Genomic DNA, 20,371 nt, shown 5'->3' on the forward strand with positions numbered 1-20,371 from the left:
GTGAAAGTTCCAGCCAGAGGTAAAGGTAGGCACTTGTGCCCCACTCAGGGTCTTCTGGAAGTCGGGAGCAGCAAAGGCATGGTCGGGGCTCCCTGCGCATGACCTGTGAGTCCGCTAAGACCCAACCCCCGGGAAATGGTCAGCCCACGAACCTCCTGAGATCTTCACCTCTTCCGTCTTGTCCCAGGGCCCCATCAAGGTTAAGCATGCACCCCTGGGCGTAATACCTACCGGCGGGGTGTCCTGGGATGACCAGGCTGCTGGCAGGCAATGCCGGGGGCGGGGGCAGTGTTGCGGGGGCAGCGAACATTGCCGCGGCGTGGTGCTGGTGCTGCGCCTGGGACCTGAGCGCCAGGTGTGAGGTAGACAGGTGGGGGCCGGGGCCGTGTGGCGACAGTGTCACGTGCTTCGCCAGGCCCAGAGGGGTGCCGCTGACCGTGCTGCTGCTCCTGCTGCGGGACACAGGACTCAGTGGCATCCTTTCTCTCAGAACCTGATGTCCCGTAGCCACACCCCCTTTCCAGGGTCAGCAGGCTCCCAGTGGGGCTCCTGAGGTGGGTAGAAGTCACAGCCCCACCCCAGGACAGTCTCACCCACTCCCTACCTGAGGCTGTGCAGGTGCAGGCTATTGGGTGCCACCTGGCCAGAGCCAGGGCCCACAAAGGCGCCCAAGGACAGAGGCACGTGTGTTGGGAGTGAGCCGCGATGCTGCGGGGTGAGCGGTGGCTGCGGGACGTGGTGAGGTACTATGGGGGCTTCCCTCTTCACCAGGGGGCTGGCCCGAGCTCCTGGCGGAGGTCCTGAGGGCGCCGGTGCTGTGGCAGGCAGGAAAGACTCGGTGCTGAGCTCACGGCTGCGCTCCAGGCCTGACACCTTGGGCACTGCCCCCGCCTTGGCCTCTGACTTCTCACCTCTTCCAGAGCCTGCAGAGAAAGGGTAGGTGTGTTGTTAGACCTGGTCTTATGTGCCCAAGCACCACCTGCCACGGTGCTAAAGGTCCTGTGATGACCCCTATATTCGATGGGGAACCATGAACAGAAATAAGTCATGTATGTTCATTACCTGAGGTCACACAGGTGAGCTCAGATGTGTGGCGTCCTCCTCCCAGGTGCCCAGCCCCAGGTCCTTTTCATAACTCCAGAATTCTAGGCCCCAAAGTAAGGCCATGGTATAAGGCTATAATAACCCCATTTTTAAAGTTGCTGTGAGGTTTGTTTTTCTTCCTTATCTTTATTTCATGTGAGTGAGTGAGTGGCTGCATGTATACCTGTACACCACCAAATTGCCTGTGGAGGCCACAAGTGGGCAACAGATCACCTGGAACTAGAGCTACAAATGGTTGGGAGCCACCATGTGGGTGTTAAGAATCGAACCTAGTCCTTTGGAAGAGCAATCAGTGCTCTTAATCTCTCTAGCCCCTTCTTTAAAAAAAAAAAAAAAAAGTATTTTTTTAAATTAGGTGCTTTTAAGGTATGTGTCTTTGTATGGACATATGTGAGTGCAAGTGTCTGAGGGAGAGAAGAGGCAGTGGACCCCTCAGAGATGGAGTTACAGGCATTTGTGAACTGCCTGACATGGGTGTTGGAACCCAGACTCCAGTCCTCTGATAGAGCAGTATAATTTCTTAACCACTGAGCCATTTCTCCAGCTCCTTGTCTCTTTCTCTCTCTTCTCCCCATTTTCTTCCCTCTCTCCCTCTCTTTCTTGAGACAGGGTCTCTCTATATAGTCCTGGAGCTTGCTCTGTAGACCGCGCTGGCCTCAACACAAGATATCTCCCCACCTGTCTCCCAAGTGCTAGAACTAAAGGCATTTGCTACTCTGTCCAGCTCCCTTGCTTTTCTTTAAATATTTTCCTTCACATTGTATGCATGAGCTCATGTGTGCACATGCCGTGGTGACATGTGGAGCTCAGGACAACTTGTGGGGGTCAGTTCTCTCCTCTGTCACGTGGACTCAGGTCTTCAGGCTGCAGCACTGACCACTGAGCCCTCTCACTAGCTCTTGCTTTTGGTGTTGGGAGCTAAGTCTTGAACATGCTAAGCAAGTGCTCTACCACTGAGCTATCTCTTTAGCCCTCTTTGACTTTTTATTGTGAGACAGGGTTGCTTTAAGTCACCCATATGGTCGTGAACTCACTCTGTAGCCCACAATGGGCCTCAAATTTTAATCCTCCTATCTTAGCCTCCCAAGTAGCTGGGAAGAGAGGCCTGTGCCACAAGGCACAGCTCTCATGACCCCATTTTATAGACAAGATTAAGGTTCTACAAGGACTTGCCCCAGGGTTGACACTTGTCCACCTGACTTGACTACTTACTCCCTTGGCTGCAGCATGCATTAACATGCATTCATGCAGCCATGTATGCATGCACTGATGCCCACCTCTTTCTGATGCCTGGAGTTGTCAGTAGAAGCTGTCCCTCACATTAAGGCTGCTCTCTTTGCCCCACTGTCTCTTGACCACCATCCCTACCCAATGAGATAAACAGACCCTCCCAAGGCTCCTACTGCTCTTGAGTCTCTACAACTGAGACCCAGGAGCTGGGCTGGGGATGCACTTACCTTTGTCGGGTGCCGGGGCAAAGAGCTTCTCAGAGCCTACAGATGCCTGAGGAGAGAGAAGAGGCTAACAGGCTGGAGCTGAGTGACTATTACCCATCACCCCAGCAGAACCCAATCCCTGGTGTACTACACACTTCTGAGGAAGACACAGTCCTGGACTTGGCAGTGTGCACACTTGTTTACAATGTTCATAAGGCTCCTCTCCACTTAGAGCAATGGACTTCCTCAAAAATGGGGCATGCATGGCGGCCTTGTGTGGAATGAGCTGAGAATGGCACCAGACTGGCAGGTAGCCCATCTCTGTGCTCAGGACTCTGCTGGGTCTCGGGCACAGGCTGAAGGCAGAGAAAGGAGAAGAGTCCTTACTGCATACCTCTCCTGTCCAGCACAGGGCACAGTGCCACTGCTTAGAGTTAGAGAGGGAAGAGGAACCACCCATTCACAGATGTGCAACCCTGTGACATTTGGCTTGACCTTGTCGTCTACAAATGTGCCAGGCTACATTCACGTACCAGGTGGGAGATGTGCCCATTCACATGCTGTGGTACAACACCATTCCCAATGTCTAGGACTGGCCAAGTTAGGACTCGTGTAGCCCAAGCGTGTGACCACTCTGAGGGGATCTGCTGTTCTCTCTTTTCCATTTCTCCTAGAGAAATGTGTATGTTGAACTGGGCAGGCATTCAGAGCTATGTGAGTAGTTAGGATGAGAATGTAGCCATGGAAAATGAACAGAGGGCCCATACTCTGAAGGACTTTGCGGTTTGAGGACACTTGGTAAAAGTGACCCTGGATAGATCTTTCTGTCTTCTTAGATCACTTCCTGAATATGTCCTCAAAAAATTACGCTGAAACTCTTAATGTGATAATACAACCAGCAAGTTGATCTGTGGGCAGCGAAGAAATGTATGAAGCTCTGGTGAATGGGATCAGTGTGCCCTTATGATGGGAGCCCTGGAGGACTCCCTGACACTCCACCATGACAGGACACTGTGTGTGCTCTATGACCTAGAAGCATCACACACCAGATACCAGATTATCCTGGGCCCTCCTCACTGTAGACTGCCAGTCTCAGCAGTGAGCTGCGAGCTTCTGCTGTCTATAAGCCTCTGTGCTAAGTCACACACATGGGGTAGGTCGTGGGAGAACCTCCATGGAGTGGTACTTTCCCCCACAACCAAGCACAGAACCTTTCATCAACAAAAAGGAAGCCTTGGGTTTCTAGTTTTCACCTGAAGCCCCAAGACTGAATCTGGCTCTCCTTGTTCTGCACCTGCATGCAAATGCTGTTATGCTGCATGGGGTTTGTGAAGACCACTGTACCTACCTAGTGTGATGTGCCTCTTGAAGACCCCAGACATTGCTTCAAAAAGGGAGCAATTATGAGATGTCATGCATCGGCACAGACATGGGTACGCAAGGTGCCTGTGTGTGTGCGCACTGTACATGTGTTTTATATGCATGGGCACTGTACAGGTATATGCACATGCCTAGATGTCAGTTCATGTATGTGCATGAATTTTGGGAGCCTGTACTGTATAGGCATAAGGCTGATGATATGTAAGCAAGCATATGGGTAGACACATTACTGTACATATTTATATATACTAGCATACACAACGAGTGTATGTGTATGTGATTGTGCCAGTAAGGCCTTAGGAAGGTTTGGAGGAAGTGTGCCCACTGGAGAGTGGTGGAGTTTGGTGGATCTGGGGCCATGGACCGGGCTCAAACACTCCTATTTTATGACTTTAGAAAGAAGGAATTCAGTTATCACTGAAAGTGATGGTGCATAGCTTCTGCAGAGAAAGAGGACAGGCTTGCCCCAAGGGAGTTCATGGGAGAGACAGCTCAGGAGAGTGGACTCGAGCCAAGGAGGCCATACATGGAGGACACTTAACACACCACAGGGTAGCTCTAACTACAACTTCCCCAGCTCAATCCAACAACGTCAGGATGCTTGGGCCGTTGCGCCCTTACTGTCCACAGAACCTCTAAGTGGCCCAGCCCAAGGCCTGGGGTGAGGACACCCCAGGGTCAATCAACAGGCAAAGGGGTGGACATAGTGTCCAGTCTGCCTACCTCAGCACAACCAGGAAGAGCTGTGGACACAGACAATATGATGAACTTCAACTGCCTAAAGAGCACATCCTGTAAGATGCCATCTGTACATTCAAGAAAGTGAAAGGCAGCCAGAGGGTGCTGTGACTTGGTGGGTGCTGTCAGAATGCAGCAAATTGGTTTGTTTAGGTGTATCTTATTGGACATAAACTACCAATTCCAAAATCAACCAAAAGATGTAGTGTTAAAGCTTGAACAGGCAACAAAAAAAACACCAAACTAGCCGGGCAGTGGTGGCGCACGCCTTTAATCCCAGCACTCGGGAGGCAGAGCCAGGAGGATCTCTGTGAGTTCGAGGCCAGCCTGGTCTACCAAGTGAGTTCCAGGAAAGGCGCAAAGCTACACAGGGAAACCCTGTCTCGAAAAAACCAAAACCAAAACCAAAACCAAAAAAACACCAAACTTGAACAGGCTTAGGGGGACATCCAAGCATGTCTATGGGAGAGCAGAGAGCTAGATCTCACTATTTTCTATGTCAAAATAACCCCAGACAGACCTCAGACAGGAATGTAAGAAAGACTGGAACAGTACAAAGCCATCATGGGTATGAAAATAGGGCCATGGCCGGACAGTGGTGGCGCATGCCTTTAATCCCAGCACTCGGGAGGCAGAGCCAGGTGGATCTCTGTAAGTTCGAGGCCAGCCTGGGCTACAGAGTGAGTTCCAGGACAGGCACCAAAACTACACAGAGAAACCCTGTCTCGAAAAAACAAACAAAAAGCCCAAAAACAAATAAAAATAAAATAGGGCCTTTCCTACCCACACCTCAAGAGCTCATGCCACAGAACAGATCCAAGCCTTTGACATCCCTACCTGTACCCAAGGGCTCTAGCAAAGGTAAGGACAGTAAACCACCCTGGATTGCACTGACCACGAACATGCTTAAACAGGGGTCCACTTCCTTCTTTCTGATTGGTAAGGTCAAGAAAAACCTCAGAACCCTGGAGCTATGCAGATGGCTCAGTGTTTAAGAGCACTGGCTATTTTTCTAGAAGACCAGGGTTCAATTCCCAGCACCCATATGGTGGTTCACAATCATCTGTAACTCCAGTCCCAAGGGACCTTCTAGCCATGTTGTGCATACATCAGGCAAAGCACCCATGCATATATTAATTTTTTGTTTGTTTTGAGACAGGGTCACATTTTGTAGCCCTGGCTGTGGAACTCACTGTATATACCAGGTTGACCTCGAACTCAGAGATATGCCTGCCTGCCTTTGCCTTCCGGGTGCTGAGATTAAAGGTGTGCACCACCATGCCCAGCTTTTTCTTTTCTTTTCTAGCTAAAAAATAATACCCCAGAACAATGAGAGGCAGAACCCACAGGGCACTGGACAGAGACGTAGTGACCAAGGAGACAGGGCCCTATCCATGGGCCACTCTGAACACTCAACTTTTTTCTCTCCTGGTGGCAGGCTCCTGTCTTCCATGCTGGGATACTCAATACAAGCTGAGTAACCACAGAGTTTTGAAGCATAGGGCAGGCCACCTCACCTCACATACCAGAGTTTTCAGTGTTCCGATCTTGGACTTCCAGCTTCAACAGTGAGCTGTGAGCTTCTATAGTCTATAAGCCTCTGTGCTATGTCACACACATGATATGGAACCAGTGGTGTTCCCAATTCCCTGGAGGTGAAGGGTCTACCTGCCAGGGGTGGGTAGGAAGAGAAGCTACAACCCATCCTGTAGCTCCAAGTGTGTGTGTGTGGTTTTTGATCCTTGGAGGTGGAGTGAGGAGCTTCACACACAGGTCAGCGCACAGCTCAGGCCCAATCAGAGGCCTTTACAACTAATGCCAGTGAGGCCCAGGATCCCCCAAATCACCGGAATGCTGAGAACACTGCCCAGCTCAGTCCTTCTGCCCCATGCCATACTGTGTAGCTGGGGCTTTCCCAACCCTGACTCTCTCTGCCCTTCCTATATCCACCACAGCTAGTTTGGTAGAGGAGAAGACAGGGCAAGCCAAGGTCCCCAAAGGTCAGGACTGTTCTTCCTAATCCTGCTGCTGGGGTGCTGGGAAGAGTGACCACTGTGGGGTCTGCCCTACACAGGGCTCAGAATCACAAGGACCAGTGAGTCAGTCAGTGGATAGGAAAAGTCAGGAACCTGCTGGGCAGGTAAGGAGGAACTTATCACTGCTGTCTGCAGACAGGAACACAGGGTCCTGGAGACGACTGAGTCCCTGACCAAGCATTGCCCCTTATTGCCTTGCCCTGTCTACCAGGACACCCAGGATCCCAGGAGATTCTATCATCACCCTATCAGAGCTAAGACAGGCCACTTGGTCATCAGTTCCTATACTCAAGGACCACTCGGGCTAGCTTAACTTTTACAAAGTTCTTTACAGCAAACCAAATAAGAACAAGTGGCCCCCATCAGAGAAGATCTTAGGCTCACCCCAGACCAGAGCTCAAACTTCTCTATGGCTATAGTGGAATTCTGTAGAATCTCTGACCCTTCCTATCCCATTCTTCTGCACCCAGCACTGCCATGGTCCCCGCTAATCTCTTTTGGCATCTCATGAGGCCCCTCTGGAGTCCTGTCTGCCAGCATCTGTCCTGTGTCTATAGCCTCCTATATAGCAGCTCTGGGAACCCCAAGTGTTGGCGCCCTGCTACATAACTAGCCCACAAGTCACCAGGGGATGGAAGCCAGCCTCCCTCTGAGGCTATCCTAGGGTCTTCACCATCAATAAAACCCTATCGACAGGCCCTTGCCATGCAGGAATTTCAGCAAACCCATCTTGAACCTCTGCTCTACATGCAGCCTTCAAGTGAGCTTGGGACCCAAGCTACCACCTATAAACCAGAAAGGAAGAACCCTGACCTCCCAGGCAGGAAAATGAAACAAGCCATCAAGATCAAGATCTGCAATCCTACATCCAACCCAAAAGGCAACTTCCAAACCCCAAGATGTAAGACCTTGTTCCTTGGCACAAATAGTAAGCAGAAAATGAAAGGACCTGAGTTTGGGTGGGGAAGAGTGAGAGCAGGGTGACCCCTGTTCTGTCTACCTCTAATTGAGACCTAATGATTCCTTAAGGTACCTCTTAGGAATGTTCTGTCCTAGAGTCATACTCTTTGGCCCTCAATCTGCTGGGGGGGTCCCAGAGGGAACTGCTCCCTCCAAAGGTAGATGTGAAGCCCAAACATGCTTGTGGACTCAGATCCACACCTTAGACTCCAGGAGAGCCAAGGGGAGTAGTGTGGGGGTGGGGAGCAGAGTGGGGTTAAATCAGGGGTGGCATATTTTCCCCATCACAGAACAGTAACTGGCATGGCCACAGCCAGTTCCCTCCATCCACAGGCAAATCTGCTCAGGAAGACCATGGATGCAGGCAGGAATCCTAATGCTTTGCAGGGTTTTCAAACACATGGTCAGGCTGGTTATCCCTGTTCCGGAAAGCTCTGACCTAGAAGACCCCAGTTCCAGGACCTCTGGGGAAACCAGTGGTGTCAGCGGCACAAGTTTCAGCTGCAAGCACAGAGATGTCCCTTGAGCCTTTTCCTTCCTGCCAAACTTCAGAGCTGACTAGTTGGGCCAGGACGGGTGGACGTCCCACCAGGCCGCCAGACCTGCGTTAATAACTTTCTGGGCATTAGATACAGGGATGTGACTCAGGCATGCAGTCCTCCCCATCTTGGTGTGCAGCCAGAGTTCAGAATAAAAGAATACGGTCACTTCATACCAAGATGCATGTGGGAAACCCCCAGGTTGCAGGCTTTTGGGTCCACGCAAAAGGCATGTCTGGTAGGAAGAAACTACTAATCCTCAGAGGGGCATCAATCTGGCCCGGGGCTAGGGCCACCCCGTGCTTTGTTTGAGACTGCCGGACCCTAGGGGCAGTCTCAGATCAGACAGGAAGCGCAGCCTCTGCTGGCCGCACCCCGCCCCAGACAAAGAACCAACTCCAGGCAGGTGAGCAAGGCACCACGCACCCGGTGGCGGACTGTGCACTGGGGTGCAGACAAAGGCGCGCGCCCTACTATGTCCCGCCTGCCTACGCAGCGGCGCCCGACGGGCCTGGAACCTTCGCTAAACAACACCCCTGCCGCTTGCCACCACGTGCGTCCCGGGTGCAGCTTCGAGAACACGGGGACTCTGAGGGACCTGCTCCAGCAGAGGATGCATGAGCGGGGCTCCCAGGGTCGTCCTCTTGCCCATTCCTCAACTGGGTCAGTGCTTCCCCACCCGCGACGCCCGAAGTCCCGCTTTGCTCTTCGGAGCCCACAACGCACACTGACCTCGCGGGCACCCAGATCCCGCGCGATCCGCAGTGTTCGTCGAAGGTCTGAGCCCTAGGCGCTGCACCGGCGAGGGTGGCAGAGAAACTCCCGCGGGCCTGCCACCCAGGTAGCCTCTTTCTGCATGCCCTGCTCAGCCGGAGCCCGGGCCGGGGACGCGCGGGGCACACAAGTCCCCGCGCCTTCTCGGAGCGCTGCGGGCGCTCTGGGAACAGCGGCCAGGAGCCGTCGGGCGGGCGGGGTGGCGGTGGCGCGGGCAGGCGGGGCTCTGTGTGGGCGGGGAACGGGCAGGCCCAACTAATCCAACCCTGAGGCGTGGATCTGCCCGTGCCGGGCCGCTGGCTTCATCCTGTCTGTTTGATCTGACCTAGTACCCCAGGCTCTGTGCGCATCAACCACAAATGCCCATGGGCTTGATTCCATGATCATCTTAAAAACAAGTTACATTCAACTAATACTCCGCTTATATTAGGGAAAAAGAGCCAGAAAGAAGCGTGACCGCTGGCAAGTCCAGGAGCTGGGGCATGAAGGGCTGACAGGATCCTGAGAGCCAATGGCAAATGTTCCAACCAACCCTGTTTTTCCTGTGAATCCTGATAAGACTCCAAGCCACTGCCATGCTGAAAAGGGCCGTGCAGCTAGGAATACCCCTATGCACCCCAATGACTTTACAGAAGGTTAGAGATGCAAAGCATCTGGTGGTTTTTTTTTTTTTGTTAGGTCTGGGGAGCTGACCTGGGTCCACAAGGAAGCTTAGTTTGCCTGCCTACCACACAGACCTTAGCACAATGATGAGCCCTCCAAGCCCAGTGGATACACAGGTGAAAAAAAAGAACTCGGAACAATCCCATGCAACCCAATGCAACCACCCTTGGAATCCAGGGACCCACAAAGCTTGAGGTGGAAGAAACAGGCCCCACTTGGGCTTCAGGGGCCTGGTCCAGAATGCGCATCCACTTTGTGGGAACACAGCCATTCCTAGGACTGTGGGAGCCAGCTCCATGGTGTGCATTAGAGGTGGAATTGACAGGCTAGGCCAGCAATTACCTTTTCAAATGAATACACAAACACAGCACTTGGAAATCCAGTGACACTGGAGATCTGTCAGAAGTGCTGGCCTCAAGCAGTATCTTCAGCCCCTTCATTATAGAAAAAAATTAACAAAAGCAAGACTACCACCAAATCCTGATATTTCCTTCGACAAAACAAAAAAACACGGTGCAAGATGCTGACAGCCACAGAGTCATGGAGCCACAGTCTCCCGAGCATCAAGTCACCAACAAAGAAACTGAGACAAGAAGGAGACTGACGGCCTTATCAAACAGCTAGAACATGGCAGAGCCAGACCTGGTTAAGGGTCTGGCTCCAGGGGTCGGAGATCTGTAGGTCAAGTTCCTCCTGGGGTGGGAGGGAGTCTGGGCTCTGTTGTGAGATGTCAGGGACCTGGGAGAAATACAAGCAAAACAGGCTCCAGGAGGGTAGAGCTGTGGGGTGACAGAACATGGTCACCTGGCGTGGACACACACACACACACACCATGGTGAGGTCTACAGAAAGGTCAGCAGGGAATGTGTGGGAAAGGGGATACATGTATCCTATGCTGATTTTGACTCTTTCTGGATGCCTGGCCTAGGGCAGAGCCCTCCAGCTATGACTTGCTTCTGGTACTTCACTCTGTACTAAGTGGGTGGCTGACTTGGCTAGCTGGACCTTTGGACTCTGGGCCTCCAGTGCCCAGGGGAGGCCAGTACTGGACTGCGCCACCCACCAAGCCCCTGGTGTAGTTTCTGCCAAGCATCATTGCCATGGGAGTTGCTTTGTCTTGGTTTTCAACTGAGTTTATAGTAGAGTGGTCTGTGTGGTACACACTTAGCCAGGAAAGGTTCACTGTCCTGGTGCCTTCTACAGAAGAGAGCCATGGGAAGAAAGGCCCAGAGGTATGACAATGATATATCTCATCCCTCAGGTGGAGGCCAGAGAGGAGAACTTCATCCCTGGCAGTAATTTGGGGCCCAACAGCCAGTGGAGTGGGAGAGTACAGGCCAGGAAATGAGTGACTGCTGGAGAAACCTAGGGTCTATGGGAAGGCAAGACCCCTGACCTGAGGTTCCCTTCTAGGGACCTTGTCTACTCACACATCTAAATTACAGGGAAGTTGTCATCCTGTAGCAATCATGATCGTCATTTCTTGTCACTCCTGAGGCTACATTGGGCAGAAGAGCTCTTGAAGAGGGTGTAATCCAACCAATGGGCTTAAAATTCACAGCCAGGAGACAGTACCTGGACCTGCCCACAGGTCCCACCCTGGTCTAGAAGTAAACCAGAACTTGGGGCAGGCCTGTCTAATTTGATATGAGAGGGTTAATGAGGTTAGAGATTGGGAAGGAGTGGGAATAGATTATCATGGGAAATAAAGGCAGCCACCAGAGATAACACTGATATCAAATATCAGGCTTCCAAACCAAATATCTATACCCCACTGGGGCTTAATGGTGGTACTGGGGCACATTTATCTAAAACCCATGGTTCAACAATTCGCATTATAACTTCATCCATCATCATTCTGCGTCTCTAGGGGAAGATGTTGTCAGTGAGAGGCTCCATCTGGAACTGGGGATGCTGGAAGTATCTGGGGTCATGTCTCTGACACTTCCGGGGTACCCCAACCACTACTTGACTATAGGTAGTAACTGGGCCTCCTTGAGGGTCTAGCACTGTAGGATCACACACTAAGCAAGAGCTGCTCCCTTTTGTCTGTGGAGACAAGCCATCAGGTGAGTCTGAGGCCACAGGGCAAAGAACTGTGTGGTGTGGCTACATAACAGTGGCATCCTCCAGCAGGGGCATGGGCCATTGTGGTGGTATTGGGATCTGGAGAGCTGTTGGTTATGTCTTGTAGCTCTGACATGAATATCTGAGGATGGTGGTGGCTTCTTGGGCCAAGGGTAGGAGAGTGGTGTTTACCAGGGTATCAAGTGCCAAAAAGTACTGCCTAAAAATGTCCATTAACAAGTGGCCCCGACACCACTTGGCATTTGTGGCTTACAGGCTACGCTTTGAAAATTACTGTAGCAGAGACACCATAAGGACTTTTGTTCTTAAGAGAAGGTGGTCAGAGACACAGGGGAGGCAGCCACATCTCAGAGATATCCTGAAGCTGCCTGGAGCTGGGCAAGGCAGGGGTTAAGTAAGCTCAGGGCCTGCAGATGGACAGGCCTGACAGCACCTTGACTTTGGGCTGCTGGGTTCCTGTATGGGGAGAGCATCAGCTGCTGAGTTCAGTGCTCAGCATGGGGTCAGTGTTTAGACCAGCCATACAGTCCCACACTGCTTTGTTAGGAAAAAAAAATATGACCCTCTTACCAAAAGTGAGCCACTTGCTTCTTTGAGAGAGCTAAATACGGGTGCATGTTTGTTAGTGGTCGCTAAGTATCAGCCGCAGGAGAGCTGCCCTCCCTAGCCAGCCTCTCAGAAGCCACGGTCAGTGCAGCTCTCGCCTCACAGCTGGGCCATTATTTCCATTTTTCAGGCAAGGAAACAGGTTTGGAGAGTCCCTGGAAGCCTGAGGTCCCTGTGGCCTGTGGTCACCCCTGGTGGGGGCTGAAGGCAAAAACCACAGTTTGTGTATGGTCTGGGGTGGGGGTGGGTACATACAGGAAAGAAAACTACTGCAGAACATTTAGCTTCTGACTCTGGCTGCACCCAGTTAAACTGCATTCATATGGCCATATGCAAGCTACCTTGTATATGCATATCCACGCCTCTCACCTGTTCTGTCCTACTTGGGTTTGCCCTGACAATATTTCTTTTCTTTTTTCTTTCTTTTTCTTTCTTTTTTTTTGTTTGTTTTTTTGAAACAGAGTTTCTCTGTATAACAACCTAAGCTGTCCTGAAACCTGCTCCATAGACCAGGCTGCCCTTGAACTCACAGAAATCCATCTGCCTCTGCCTTCTGAGTGCTGGGACTAAAGGCATGTGCCAACACCACCTGGCCCTTATTTTTTTAGACAGGACATTACTATATAGCCCAAGTTGGCCTATAGTTCTACCTCAGCCACACAAATGCTGAGATTATAAGTATATGCCACATGCCTGGCTTCACCCTGCCAATTTCTGATACCCACCCCTGCCAGCACGTCTCACCTCTCTGGGGTGGAACCTAGCGAAGAGTCCTGTGACATGTCAGATTATAAAGGTGTTTATTGCAGCTCCCGAGGGGAATCAAGATGCCTCCTTGTATCAGGAAGTGAAAATGCATAAGCATGCCTATGTCTGCCTATGTGAGGAAGCCCTACCACCCACAACTCTCTCCTTTCTCAGTGACCCCACAAAAGAGCAGCCAGAGCACTTCCCAAAACTGGTGATAGTCAGCACCAAGAGAACCCAGCAAATGCCAGGCTACTGCCTGTGGGCACCCTAGGGTACCCTGAAGTAGCCATGGGCACTGAGCCCATTCCAGATCTTCTTTCCCCATCATGGAATTCTTGTAATGTATCTTGTAGCCTCATATATAAGGCCATAGCCTTCATGGCAATATTGCTTGGATCCAGTGACCAGCTCTATCTATCCAACCCAGGGCTGAGCCTTGAGGTCTCATTATTTGGTTCTGAAGCTTCTGCCCAACCCCCGTCCACCCTGTAGCCTGGAGATCCTACCTGAGGCTGGCTAGACTCACTTCTCTCCTGCCCTGAGGTAGGGACCACCCTATAGGCCTCCGTCCAGGTGTTGCCACCTAGAGAGACCCTAAAGTCAGCAGGCAGAGGATCTGTGAGTGTCTGTGGCCAGTAGTGGTTCTCCATGCACAGAGGGGAAGAAGATCCTGCCCAAGACACCACTAGATAATAGGAACCTGCCTGGCGGGGTAAGGGTGGCCATAGAGGCTACTCAGCCTTGCAACCAACATTTGCCCAGTAAGCTTTGAAAGAGGACACAAAGCTGCCATTCATTGGGACACCCATCAGGGACAGCCATTTCTTCTCTGGCCTGTCCAAGCTAGGAGCCAAAGAGCCAATTCTACATGAGTGGTAGTGACTCTGAACCACAGCCTCCTGCTGTACATAGGAGGTGCACAGTGGGATCCTATAATACTTTTGTGATCCAGGAATTGTGCCTGTGCCCTCTGCAAGACAAGCCTCACTCCATACTGGCTCTGTTGCTAAGTTCTGAGGTGGGGACCAGGCACCCAGAACAGAAATGCCCACATTCCCTTTCTACAGACTTCCTGCCATTTAGCCCACCTGAACTGTCACCTGCCACCTCCAACCCAGCGCCCTTGACCTCCCTCACCTCCCTGCTAATCATATCTCCTCACTAGGCCCTACTCACAACAGGAAGTTTCTGACCTTTGGAGGCCTTGCCTACTAACAAAGCTGGCAAGTAAGAGATATTTTGGGATTGTCTGGGGTCCAAGAAGTACCTGCCACATAGTGGTAGAAGCCCCTGCATCCTTGGACCCCTTGCCCCCTGCCTAGTGGGACTCCTGGATACCAAGTCCAATAACAGTAGCCATGCAGAAGTGAACAGGGTGCCAGACAGCTGGAACCCAGAGGTGCCCAATTCAGGGACTAATCACCAAAGCCCAAGGTATACTGTGCTGGATGGTTTTTCCGCCAACTTGATACAAGCCAAGGTTGTCTGGGAAGAGGAAACCTTAACTGAGAAAATGCTTCCATCAAATTGGCCTATGGGACATTTTCTTGATTAATGATTGATGTGGGAGAGCCCCACCCATAGTGGGTGGGGCCATTCCTGGGAAAATGGCACAGAGTTGTATTAGAAAGCAGGCTGAACGAGCCATGGTTAACAAGCCAGTGAACAGCACTCCTTCATGCTCTCTGCTTCAGTTTCTGCCCCTAGATGATTACCCTGAGTTCCTGCCTTGGCATCCTATGATAACAGATGGATTATGACCTCTAAGCTAAATAATATTTTATCATAGCAATAGAAACCTAAGACATACACAGTGTAGCAGAGGTCAGCAGGCTTCAGTCACATCATACCCCTGAAGTCACTTTAGAAGGGATGTCACCCCAGGAGTGAAGCAGCCTCCACTACTGTACCTAACCTACGCTTTCCCTTACAAGATGACCCATATGGGGTCTACTTACCCCTGGAAGGGCCTTCTTGATGGCCAGGGTGTAAGGAGCATCTCCTAGTGGACATCCACAAGTGGCCTGCAGACTAGTCCCAGAGGCTGGCTGGCCCCAGGGCTGAGGCCACATGTATCAGGGAGAAGTCCTGGCCAGATGGCTGGCAGCTAGGGCCACTTGGGCAGAGCTGGCGGCCAGCCGGGACCTAATGGGCTGCCTAATGAGCCCCCACACAATTTTTCACCCATATTTTTCCAATAAAATAAGCAGCTAGACACCAGCCACAGCCCTGAGGAGGAGCCATCTGTCTGCCCACTCCTGAGCTACAGCCAGCTGCCACAGTAGAGTGTAGCCCTAGTGGGTGGAGGTGCACAGCTATCCTGTGAAGGGCCAGCAGAGTGTGTGGGCTGCTGAGCTTCAGGAAACAGAGGTAAAAAGTCAACTTGAAAGAATTTGCCCAGAGTGACTGCATCCTGACCTGCAGCAGAGCTCCAGGCTTATCCCCGGGGGAGGGACATAGAGTACTAGAGTACTAAATTCGGATTCTGTCAGCTTTGGAAGAAAGATGCTCAGAGTACAGAAGGATCATCCTATCTAGGTGAATTGTCCAGTTCCACCAGCATGTCCAGTCTCCCCTTCCTGGTACTATAGGGCTCAGCCTATCTGCATCAGTGCCAAGGCTCCTATACAATGAACTTACTGTGTTTTTTCTCTCTCCACCCCCACCTTACTCCAGGGTTTCTCTATGACCCTGGCTGCCTTGGAACACACTATGTAGACCAGACCGGGATGGGTTCAAACTAACAGATCTGTCTGCCTCTGCCCTACGGAGGGTCAGGGACCCCATTCATTGCTTCCAAGCCACGTGTATCAGGGAATGTGAGACAGTACTGTGAAAATTAAAGAACAAGTTCCAGGATCCCCAGTGAATACGGGCTGCTGAAAGGCCTCTCCCTCCCAAGTTCTTGCTGTGCTGAAAAGATAGGGATATCACCACCTCAGAAACAGGGCAGTGTGCAGTGGGAATTCCCGCTGCCCATGACCTTGGGCTATCTGGCCTGATAGAGGCGGTGCTTCTTGCCTGCCTATGCGACCTCTTAAAAGGGAAGAAGGAGGGGATCGTGAGCTCTCTCTTGGATGTGGAAGGATGTGGAATGAGACCTGGTCTGGAGCTTTCCCCATCTTTTCCTGGGAGACAAAGAGGCAATTCCTTTATTTTGTATCAGTGAGTCTGTTTTCCCTATAGAACCTCTTAATAAATTGATTATATGTACCAGGCTTCTCAGTAGGAAACCTGGCCTTGGCAAAGCTATGCCCAAGAAGGAGACAGGATCTGGCCACCTAGGATCCAGCATTGTGAGGAGGGAAGCACAGGTCTGGACTCTGACTCACAGCCCCCAAACTCAGGATCCCAGAATCCAGGAAGTCAGCATCCCTCTTTTAGCAGGAGTTGAGAGGTCTGGGCTATGATCTGTACCCGTGGTTTTGGGGGTACTTGGGAGGATGCAGCTCCCACACAAAACCCTTTGCTATACACTGATCCATCCGGATGGTAGCCTCAGGAGTGACAAGAAATGACGTTCATGATTGCTACAGGATGACAACTTCCCTATAATTTAGATGTGTGAGTAGACAAGGTCCCTAGAAGGGAACCTCAGGTCAGGGGTCTTGCCTTCCCATAGACCCCAGGTTTCTCCAGCAGTCACTCATTTCCTGGCCTGTACTCTCCCACTCCACTGGCTGTTGGGCCCCAAATTACTGCCAGGGATGAAGTTCTCCTCTCTGGCCTCCACCTGAGGGATGAGATATATCATTGTCATACCTCTGGGCCTTTCTTCCCATGGCTCTCTTCTGTAGAAGGCACCAGGACAGACCCATGTAGCCACAGAGAGACCCCAGATACTCATGGGAAGGAAAATCCCCAGAGCAGCAGGTCACACACTCTGCTGGCTGCTCTGTGTCCCTTGTATTTGCCAGTTTAGACTCACTAAGACCACCACTACAATGACAAAACAGAGACTGTGGAACAGGACAGGTGCCACCTTGGCTACCCTTAAGACCCTGGCTTATCCACCTTCAGAGGGAGGTGAGTGAAGGTGACAGGTGTGTTCTCCCACCCTCCTTGGCCGCTACCCCTCCTTAGGGCCCCACTTAGCCCCTCCAGTGTAGACCTCTCTGAAGACTCTACAGTACTGTCCTTCTGGGACCCCATCCAAGAGGCCTGGGTATACCCTTGAGCACAACACTAGATAGCAGACCAGGCATCCTGGAGGCTCAGGGTCAACTCTGGCTGCTGACAGTAGTTGGGGGAAATGATAGGGACTAGTTAGCCATTCTGTCCACCTGCTCTCAGGTGGGTGATGGATTTGTTTCCTCTAGAAGACAGGATGAAGGAGCAGGAGCTCGAAACCCCTTCCCATCTCCCTCCCATCTGTATGTTCTGAGCAGCTCTGGGCTACAGAGAGAAGTTAGCTTTATACTAAAGGTGGTACCAAGGGACCTGCAGGCTCAGCACTTTCCCAGGTGCTTATTTAAATGTTACATCTGTATAACGCTTCTGTCAGCAGAGGCAGCAGCTCCAGACAGGGAAGGGCACAACTCCACCTTTCCCACAGGTCTCCCACCCTGAGCCCCAGTGGTTCCTTCTGGACATATTGATCTCCGGGGCTTTTTTCCCAGACAGGTTCTGTAAAGAGAACCTGCACCACAGAGGGAAACAGTGGAGGCAGCACAGGGACTTGAAATCTGACAATAATGGCATGTGGCCACCAGAGCCAGAATGGCCTGGCCCTGGGTCCTATTATTAATGTACCTTTGACAATCTGAGGCCAGTTGAACTGAACCCACCCAAAGCCTACCAAGAGGCCAGACATGGCTCCATGGAGCCGTGCACTCCAAATAAAGTATGCATGAGCAGACACCAAACACCCTTAATGCACCCTGAAGATCAACACATACAAAACCCTTTTCACAAAAACTTGCCTCAAACCAGAGCCCAAGTCTAACTTCTATCCCCCTCCCTGTGTGCTGTGTCTGGGACACATCTTCTTCCTCTGTGTCCTCTCCTCTACATTTGGGATTGCATATCCAACCCAGGCTACCTGCACTCCAGTTCTCTTGGCTAGGCCTTTATTTGCTCAGAGGCCAAGGCCAGTAAGACAGGACCCTGCATCTGGCAGCCCCAACCCACTTGATAAGTGTGACCTCTGCTAAGTCCCTTCCCTCCTGACCTTAGATTCCTCAACTATTTGTAATAAAGTGCTACCTGGAGGGCTCAAGAACCCAGAAGGGCCCTGCTGAGAAGTTGCAGTGGTAGCACGTTACTCCAATACTAAGCACTGAGCAGCACAAACCCTGGATTAATGGGGATATTTTGTTTTGAACAGTAGAAGGCAATAGTGACCAACAGTCCCCACCTCACCTCCCTGGAGGTACCTGCAGCTGCTCAGCAAAAGCCCTGCTATCCTCCTCGAGGCCAGCCAGGGCCTAGGGTGACCTCCATCAGTGTTTCAACAATGGTTGCCTATCTGAGGTTTACTGATGGGATGCCCGTGCCACTATCATGGCAGGCACACCCAGCCAGGGAGAAGCTTCTTATACTGCCTGTCTAATAGAGAGAACTCCCAGACACTGGCTCTTCCTAGCTTTCAGGGCCTGCCCTGCTCTAGTGAGGGTTGGTGGAGTGGGTAACCCAGGTCAGTCCACAAGGAAGGGAGGAGAAGCCAGGCTCACCTTGTCATCCACGCCACTTTCACTGTCGCACTGTGGGTCAGAGAGAGAGAAGTAAGTCAGTGCCTTTCATACTACCAGGGTCACAAGACTATAGGGACAGGTGGACATTCCTAGCCACATCTCAAGACAGGAGGAACAATGGAAAGGAACAGGGACAGATGGAAAGTAATAGGGCTGGCTTGTCTCAGGGTAGGTAGATTCCAATCCCCTAGGACCAGGCCACACCCTGGAGCTTCCGAATGACCGGTGATGTTGGGAAATGTGCAGGGGTTTTACCCAGTCCAGATGAACTCAACTATCCCAGGAAACCCCATAGGCCTCTCCCCATGGAGAGTTTTTGTGAGGGCCCAGGTTGAAGAAGGCCACCACCACACAGGAGACTCACTGCCAGGCAGCAGCTGCACACAACAGCTGTTCCACACCTAGATGAGATGGGTACAGAGGAGACAGGCGGGATCACAAAGGCCGGTGAGCCAGTAGACAAGTGACACCCAGTTCATGCTCCTTCTCCTGGTCTGAACCAGGACTTTAACTGGAGATGTCAAGCACCCATCCAGCGGCTCTGGCCTCGGAAAAGATCACACTTCCGCTGTGTAGCCTTGACAAGTCCCTTGACCTCTCAGTGCCTCAATCCACGCTTCTGTAAAGCAGGGGCAACAGCTCCTCTCGGTGTGAGTGTAAGGAGCAGAGGACATAGGCCTTCAGTTTGGACTCGCCTGGGATACTCAGGGTGGAGCTCAGGGTAGTCAGATTGTAAGAGACCCATTTGTGAGGACAGCTGGTTAACTCAAGATTCTCATAATCAAGAAAACAAATCTTTGCTTCCCATTTTTAGTAAGCAGATTTGAATAGGACACACTGCTAGAGAACAATGCAGTTTCCTCTAAAATAAAAAGGGGGGAAACTTGCTAGCAACTGCAATTATGATATGTTCATGTCAAATGAATTATATTGCTGAAAATAAATCTCGAGACACATAAGATGGAGATTGGGCTATAGTCAGACATGTGTGGTACTGGCTTTATAAGTTGTACTCAACTTGATTAATACACATCATTAAATTATACTGCCTTCCACTGCCCCAACTGAAGGCCACAATGTCTTCAATGACAAAGTTCAGAATTAGATACAAATGTGTTCACCAGCCGCTCGCTTAAACTGAAGCTCTCTTCTAGCCCAAGGACAACATGCCAGGCAGCCAGGACGGACATGTGGAGGTTTCCTGAGGCTGGTGGGCTTCAGACCTGCAGCTCATGGACCTCTCCATCCAGTCATGTAGTGTGGGCCATGGCCTGGGTGAGAAGGTACCAAGACTCTGGATGCTAAGCTCATGGGTAGGCATCATTTCCTAGACCAGTGGTTCTCAAACTTCCTAAAGCTTCGACCCTTTAATATAGTTCCTCATGTGGTGACTCCCAACCATAAAATTATTTCATTGCTACTTCATCGCTGTGATTTTGCTACTGTTATAAACTGTAATGTAAATAACTGATATGCAAGATACCTGATATGTCAACCACACTGTCCTCGAGTAAGGAAGACACATGTGGCTCTTCGGCTGTGCACACAGCCAGGCCCCTCCCAAGATCCAGCAATAGGCTTGGATCATTCAAAACCATGGCCCC

At 51.4% G+C, this 20,371-nt stretch overlaps 1 protein-coding gene across 11 annotated transcripts in view; it reads right to left on the minus strand.

The window, feature by feature from the left end:
- Fbrsl1 (fibrosin like 1) overlaps window positions 1-20,371 on the minus strand; it is a 75,722-nt gene that overhangs the window by 24,359 nt on the left and 30,992 nt on the right. For 10 of the 11 annotated variants that reach the window (XM_059249316.1, XM_059249313.1, XM_059249319.1 and 7 more), the window contains exons 4-7: window positions 18,747-18,776; window positions 2,562-2,607; window positions 605-923; window positions 232-452 (exon numbers count right to left, since the gene is read on the minus strand). In XM_059249316.1, the coding sequence (XP_059105299.1) occupies window positions 232-452; window positions 605-923; window positions 2,562-2,607; window positions 18,747-18,776 (616 nt within the window). The remainder of the gene's footprint in view (window positions 1-231; window positions 453-604; window positions 924-2,561; window positions 2,608-18,746; window positions 18,777-20,371) is intronic. The other variant, XM_059249314.1, reaches the window with a different exon arrangement.

This window comes from Peromyscus eremicus, chromosome 23 (assembly GCF_949786415.1).
Source record: "Peromyscus eremicus chromosome 23, PerEre_H2_v1, whole genome shotgun sequence".
NCBI classification, from domain to species: domain Eukaryota; kingdom Metazoa; phylum Chordata; class Mammalia; order Rodentia; family Cricetidae; genus Peromyscus; species Peromyscus eremicus.